We start from the raw sequence: 7,499 nt of genomic DNA, 5'->3' as shown, positions 1-7,499 counted from the left end.
AGATATCTACGGTCTACCTGAAGAGAAGATGCCTACGGTCTACCTGAAGAGAAGATGTCTACGGTCTACCTGAAGAGAAGATGTCTACCTGAAGAGAAGATGTCTACGGTCTACCTGCAGAGAAGATATCTACGGTCTACCTGAAGAGAAGATGCCTACGGTCTACCTGAAGAGAAGATGTCTACCTGAAGAGAAGATGTCTACAGTCTACCTGAAGAGAAGATGTCTATGGTCTACCTGAAGAGAAGATGTCTACCTGAAGAGAAGATGTCTACCTGCAGAGAAGATGTCTACGGTCTACCTGCAGAGAAGATGTCTACGGTCTACCTGCAGAGAAGATGTCTACGGTCTACCTGCAGAGAAGATGTCTACGGTCTACCTGAAGAGAAGATGTCTACGGTCTACCTGAAGAGAAGATGTCTACGGTCTACCTGCAGAGAAGATGTCTACGGTCTACCTGAAGAGAAGATGTCTACGGTCTACCTGAAGAGAAGATGTCTACGGTCTACCTGAAGAGAAGATGTCTACGGTCTACCTGCAGAGAAGATGTCTACCTGCAGAGAAGATGTCTACGGTCTACCTGCAGAGAAGATGCCTACGGTCTACCTGCAGAGAAGATGTCTACCTGCAGAGAAGATGTCTACGGTCTACCTGCAGAGAAGATGTCTACGGTCTACCTGCAGAGAAGATGTCTACCTGCAGAGAAGATGTCTACGGTCTACCTGCAGAGAAGATGTCTACGGTCTACCTGCAGAGAAGATGTCTACAGTCTACCTGCAGAGAAGATGTCTACGGTCTACCTGCAGAGAAGATGTCTACGGTCTACCTGCAGAGAAGATGTCTACAGTCTACCTGCAGAGAAGATGTCTACGGTCTACCTGCAGAGAAGATGTCTACGGTCTACCTGAAGAGAAGATGTCTACGGTCTACCTGCAGAGAAGATGCCTACGGTCTACCTGCAGAGAAGATGCCTACGGTCTACCTGAAGAGAAGATGTCTACGGTCTACCTGCAGAGAAGATGTCTACGGTCTACCTGAAGAGAAGATGTCTACGGTCTACCTGCAGAGAAGATGCCTACGGTCTACCTGCAGAGAAGATGTCTACGGTCTACCTGCAGAGAAGATGCCTACGGTCTACCTGCAGAGAAGATGCCTACGGTCTACCTGAAGAGAAGATGCCTACGGTCTACCTGCAGAGAAGATGTCTACGGTCTACCTGAAGAGAAGATGCCTACGGTCTACCTGCAGAGAAGATGTCTACGGTCTACCTGCAGAGAAGATGCCTACGGTCTACCTGCAGAGAAGATGCCTACGGTCTACCTGCAGAGAAGATGCCTACGGTCTACCTGCAGAGAAGATGTCCATGGCTGCTCGCAGCTCCCCTCGGCTCCGCTGGTTGTTGTTGGTCAGGTCCACCAGCGGCGTGTTCTGGTCGCTCTCTGTGGCGAACATGCTGCCGTCCACGAACCTCTCTGGAGCGATGTAGCACGTCCTGCGCCTGGACGTGTCGAAGAAGTAGTTGAAGTCGGCGGGGTTGTCCTCGGGCAGGAAGGTGGGCTTGAAGCTGGCGAAGTCGGTGAGCAGCACCCAGTTCCAGCTGGTCACCATCACGTTCTCCGTCTTGATGTCGCCGTGGCGGACGCCGGCCTTGTGCGCCTGGTCCACGGCGTTGAGGATCTGGAAGGCCAGCCAGCGCTTCTCAACGTTGTTGAGGAAGGGCCGCGTGCTGATGCGGTCGTACAGGTTGTCCCGCACGTACTGACGGAACAAGATGGCCGCCTTCTCCGTCAGCGAGGTCTTCTGGAAGGGCAGGCAGTTCTGGCAGGAGTGCAGCCGGATCTTCAGCTCCTCCAGCTCCTGTTTGTAGCTGGTCAGAGGCAGCGACGGGTCCTGGATGGCGAACACCTTCACCACCACCAGGCCCTCCCGATGTTTGGCCCGGGCCACCTTGAAGAAGCGGGTGCTGCCCAGGCTCTTGTCGTACTCGTGGTCGTGGATGTCTGAGAAGTAGCTGTCCACAGAGAGGATCTGTGAGGGGGCGATGCCCGCCAGCTGGTTCCCCATCACGCCTCCTCACGGCTCTGTGGACGAGAGACAGGAAGGTCAGTCAAAGGTCACCAGAGCCTCTTCTTCTTCTTCTACAGTGAAAGAACTGAGGTTACTCTGTTTCTCTGATAGTTAGTTATATGCTTTATTTGGATTATCTAAATACAAACATCTATGATTTTATCAATATTAGTATATTATTTATTATAGATTATCTAAATACAAACATCTATGATTTTATCAATATTAGTATATTATTTATTATAGATTATCTGAATACAAACATTAATGATATTATTATATTATTAATATTTATTATAGATTATCTGAAAACAAACATTAATGATATTATTATTATATTATTATTTATTATAGATTATCTGAATACAAACATTAATGATATTATTATTATATTATTAATATTTATTATAGATTATCTGAATACAAACATTAATGATATTATTATTATATTATTATAGATTATCTAAATACAAACATTAATGATATTATTATTATTATATTATTAATATTTATTATAGATTATCTGAATACAAACATTAATGATATTATTATTATATTATTATAGATTATCTAAATACAAACATTAATGATATTATTATTATTATATTATTAATATTTATTATAGATTATCTGAATACAAACATTAATGATATTATTATTATATTATTAATATTTATTATAGATTATCTGAATACAAACATTAATGATATTATTATTATTATATTATTAATATTTATTATAGATTATCTGAATACAAACATTAATGATATTATTATTACATTATTCATATTTATTATAGATTATTATAAATGCTAATGTAGCATGCTAGCTGCTAGCTAACCGTTGTTAGCAACACTTAGCTTTAGAAACATGTAAAATGTTGTTACTGTTAGCTGAAGATGAAGAGGATGAAGAAGGTGATGAAGAAGATGTTGATGATGAAGGTGATGTGTGCTAACGAGCAGTCTTCGTAGAATGCTAACAGATGCTAACGGATGCTAACAGATGCTAACAGATGCTAACGGATGCTAACAGATGCTAACGGATGCTAACAGATGCTAACGGATGCTAACGGACCGTCTTCGCGTCGTGTCCCGGTGCGTGAGCTCCAACAGCCGCCCCGCTGTCCCGTCCTCCCGGAGAACAACAGCAGAACCTCCCGGAGAACAACAGCAGAACCTCCCGGAGAACAACAGCAGAACCTCCCGGAGAACAACAGCAGAACCTCCCGGAGAACAACAGCAGAACCTCCCGGAGAACAACAGCAGCAGAACCTCCCGGAGAACAACAACGGAACCTCCCGCTGAACCCCGGAGGTTCTGCTACCGGGTCAGACCAGAAACACATCAAAGATCGTCTATTCGGCTGTGGCACATGAGGTAGAGCGCTTGTCCCGTAACCACAAGGTTGTTGGTTCAAACCATAGACATCATATAGGTATGATATAGATATATCATATAGATATCTATATGATATAGATATATCATATAGGTATCTATATGATATAGATATATCATATAGGTATCTATATGATGTCTATGGTTAGAACCCCTCTACAGTCAACATGCCGAGGTGTCCTTGAGCGAGACACCTAACCCCAAGTTGCTCCCCGGGCGCTTCATTGCAGCCCACTGCTCCTCCGGGATGGTTAAATGCAGAGAAATAATTTCCCCATTGTGGGACTAATAAAGGATTTATTATTATTATTGAGACAGGATACAAGTGAAGAAGTGAAGAAGTGAATAAATAAGTGAAGAAGTGAATAAATAAGTGAAGAAGTGAAGAAGTGAATAAATAAGTGAAGAAGTGAAGAAGTGAATAAATAAGTGAATAAGTGAATAGATAAATAAGTGAATAAGTGAATAAATAAGTGAATAAGTGAATAGATAAATAAGTGAATAAGTGAATAAATAAGTGAATAAGTGAATAGATAAATAAGTGAAGAAGTGAAGAAGTGAATAAGTACACATTACATCGAAGGAGAAGAAGAAGGAGGAGAGGGAGGAAGAGAAGAAGAAGAAGTAGAAGGAGGAGGAGGAGAAGAAGGAGGAGAAGAAGAAGGAGGAGAAGAAGAAGGAGGAGAAGAAGGAGGAGGAGGAGAAGGAGGAGAAGAAGAAGGAGGAGAAGGAGGAGGAGGAGGAAGAGGAGGAGATATTATTTCGGTCACACACCTAGATAAACAAACTGCTCTTATTGTGACAGTGACCGGCAGCGTGGTGACGTGATGACGTGATGACGTGGTGGTGACGTGATGACGTGGTGGTCACGTGTGCTCCGTCACAGGAAGTGTGTTATTGTGACGGAAGATGCTGAAGGACCGGGAGCTGCTGGTGAGTAACCAGACTGTAGAGTACCAGAGTACACAGTACCAGTACAGTACCAGTACCAGTACCGTACCAGTACAGTACCAGTACCAGTACCGTACACAGTACCAGTACCGTACCAGTACAGTACCAGTACACAGTGCTAGAGCTCTCACGTCACGGCTAACGTTAGCCACACACGGCTCTGACGACGCTCAGCCCTATGGAGGCTAACAGGCTAACAGGCTAACACGGCCGTGTGTGTGTGTGTGCGTGTGTGAGTGTGTGTGCGTGTGTGAGTGTGTGTGTGTGTGTGTGTGTGTGTGTGTGTGTGAGAGAGAGAGAGTGTGAGTGAGTGTGTGTGAGAGTGTGTGTGTGACTGTGTGTGTGTGACTGTGTCTGTGTGTGTGTGTGTGTGACTGTGTGTGTGTGACTGTGTGTGTGTGTGTGTGTGTGTGTGTGTGTGTGTGTGTGTGTGTGAGACTGTGTGTGTGTGTGTGTGTGACTGTGTGTGTGAGACTGTGTGTGTGTGTGACTGTGTGTGTGTGACTGTGTGTGTGTGTGTGTGGGCCGAGGTTAGACTCTGTTTAGCAGACAGATTAAATACTGATGTTCTGTAGTTTAGCAGACAGATTAAATACTGATGTTCTGTAGTTTAGCAGACAGATTAAATGCTGATGTTCTGTAGTTTAGCAGACAGATTAAATACTGATGTTCTGTAGTTTAGCTGATGTTCTGTAGTTTAGCAGACAGATTAAATACTGATGTTCTGTAGTTTAGCAGACAGATTAAATGCTGATGTTCTGTAGTTTAGCAGACAGATTAAATACTGATGTTCTGTAGTTTAGCAGACAGATTAAATACTGATGTTCTGTAGTTTAGCAGACAGATTAAATGCTGATGTTCTGTAGTTTAGCAGACAGATTAAATGCTGATGTTCTGTAGTTTAGCAGACAGATTAAATGCTGATGTTCTGTAGTTTAGCAGACAGATTAAATACTGATGTTCTGTAGTTTAGCAGACAGATTAAATGCTGATGTTCTGTAGTTTAGCAGACAGATTAAATGCTGATGTTCTGTAGTTTAGCAGACAGATTAAATGCTGATGTTCTGTAGTTTAGCAGACAGATTAAATACTGATGTTCTGTAGTTTAGCAGACAGATTAAATGCTGATGTTCTGTAGTTTAGCAGACAGATTAAATACTGATGGTCTCCATGGTTCTGCTCAGATTAATCCCAGCGTTGTGTTGTGACGTCATTAGTTTAGAACTGCAGGATTCACCAAACAAACGTGAGATGGAGTTCAGACCATGAGACAGGTTTCCCCGTCTCACTGCGGTGGTTTGGTCAAACAGTGTGAACAAACAAAGCATCCATCACCCTCGAACACAGACGGACATGTTCCCTGAACTCTGAGACAGACGGAGAACCAGAACACCTCATAAAGTCCTCCATATCCTCTGACTCTATTCATGTTTTCTGCTAGCTCATCCTGGATCTTTGTTTACTGAGAGACCTTTAGTGTGGCTGTGTTGTGTTGTGTTATCGTTGTAGTTGTGTTGGTGTTGTAGTTGTGTTGGTGTTGTCGTGTTGTGTTGTCGTTGTGTTGTGTTGTCGTTTTGTCGTCGTCGTGTTGTGTCGTCGTTGTCGTTGTGTCGTCGTTGTGTCGTTGTGTTGTCGTTATGTTGTCGTTGTGTTGTCGTTGTGTTGTCGTCGTGTTGTGTTGTCGTTGTGTTGTCGTTATGTTGTCGTGTTGTCGTTGTGTTGTCGTTAATGTTGTCGTTGTGTTGTCGTCGTGTTGTGTTGTGTTGTCGTTGTGTTGTCGTCGTGTTGTCGTTATGTTGTCGTTGTGTTGTGTTGTCGTTGTGTTGTCGTTGTGTCGTGTTGTCGTTGTGTTGTCGTTAATGTTGTCGTTGTGTTGTCGTCGTGTTGTGTTGTGTTGTCGTCGTGTTGTGTTGTCGTTGTGTTGTCGTTGTGTCGTGTTGTCGTTGTGTCGTGTTTGTCGTTGTGTTGTCGTCGTGTTGTCGTTGTGTCGTGTTGTCGTTGTGTTGTCGTTGTGTCGTGTTGTCGTTGTGTCGTGTTGTGTTGTCGTTGTGTCGTGTTGTGTTGTCGTCGTGTTGTGTTGTCGTCGTGTTGGACAGACTGAGCGTCTCCTCTCTGTCTCCTCGTCTCATTTAGCTTCATGCTAAGATGGTTAGCCGGTTCCTCTTTCATCTTAATTCGTCTTCAGACCGGCTGTGATTTGTTGAGAGTAGATGAGAAATTCCTGAGAAGCCGTTTCTCACGCTGCTCAGTGGGCCGAGCCTTTCTGCATGACACAGACTGTTTATACTGGGAACCAGTTAGATCTATGAGCAGGAGGAGTAAACATACAGCTGTTAGCAACTGCTAGACTCTGTTAGGGTCTGTTAGACTCTGTTAGACTCTGTTAGACTCTGTTAGACTCTGTTAGGGTCTGTTAGCCTCTGTTAGGGTCTGTTAGACTCTGTTAGGGTCTGTTAGCCTCTGTTAGGGTCTGTTAGCCTCTGTTAGGGTCTGTTAGACTCTGTTAGGGTCTGTTAGACTCTGTTAGACTCTGTTAGGGTCTGTTAGACTCTGTTAGACTCTGTTAGACTCTGTTAGGGTCTGTTAGCCTCTGTTAGGGTCTGTTAGACTCTGTTAGGGTCTGTTAGCCTCTGTTAGGGTCTGTTAGACTCTGTTAGACTCTGTTAGGGTCTGTTAGACTCTGTTAGGGTCTGTTAGACTCTGTTAGACTCTGTTAGACTCTGTTAGGGTCTGTTAGACTCTGTTAGGGTCTGTTAGACTCTGTTAGGGTCTGTTAGACTCTGTTAGACTCTGTTAGGGTCTGTTAGACTCTGTTAGACTCTGTTAGGGTCTGTTAGCCTCTGTTAGGGTCTGTTAGACTCTGTTCGGGTCTGTTAGACTCTGTTAGGGTCTGTTAGACTCTGTTAGGGTCTGTTAGACTCTGTTAGACTCTGTTAGGGTCTGTTAGACTCTGTTAGGGTCTGTTAGACTCTGTTAGACTCTGTTAGGGTCTGTTAGACTCTGTTAGGGTCTGTTAGACTCTGTTAGACTCTGTTAGACTCTGTTAGACTCTGTTAGGGTCTGTTAGACTCTGTTAGACTCTGT

General features: G+C 43.9%; 2 protein-coding genes across 2 annotated transcripts in view; one reads left to right on the top strand and one right to left on the bottom strand.

The window, feature by feature from the left end:
• Positions 1 to 1,345: 1,345 nt before the first annotated feature.
• Positions 1,346 to 3,817, bottom strand: LOC129115017 (phosphoinositide 3-kinase regulatory subunit 4-like; the record flags this gene model as incomplete). The annotated part of the gene is given in 2 exon segments (XM_054626813.1): positions 1,346 to 2,081; positions 3,145 to 3,817. A coding segment is annotated over 1 exon segment (719 nt), but the record flags the coding sequence as incomplete, so codon positions are not given.
• Positions 3,818 to 4,312: 495 nt separating this feature from the next.
• The window catches only part of atp2c1 (ATPase secretory pathway Ca2+ transporting 1), a 23,750-nt gene continuing 20,563 nt past the window's right edge, over positions 4,313 to 7,499 (top strand). The window contains exon 1 of the mRNA XM_054626811.1: positions 4,313 to 4,397. Coding sequence (XP_054482786.1) covers positions 4,374 to 4,397 — 24 coding nt within the window. The 5' untranslated portion in view covers positions 4,313 to 4,373. The remainder of the gene's footprint in view (positions 4,398 to 7,499) is intronic.

Source organism: Anoplopoma fimbria, unplaced genomic scaffold, assembly GCF_027596085.1.
Source record: "Anoplopoma fimbria isolate UVic2021 breed Golden Eagle Sablefish unplaced genomic scaffold, Afim_UVic_2022 Un_contig_6706_pilon_pilon:::fragment_2:::debris, whole genome shotgun sequence".
NCBI lineage: Eukaryota > Metazoa > Chordata > Actinopteri > Perciformes > Anoplopomatidae > Anoplopoma > Anoplopoma fimbria.
The sequence above is the reverse complement of the archived record's forward strand: the minus strand, read 5'-3'. Positions and strand labels throughout refer to the sequence as shown.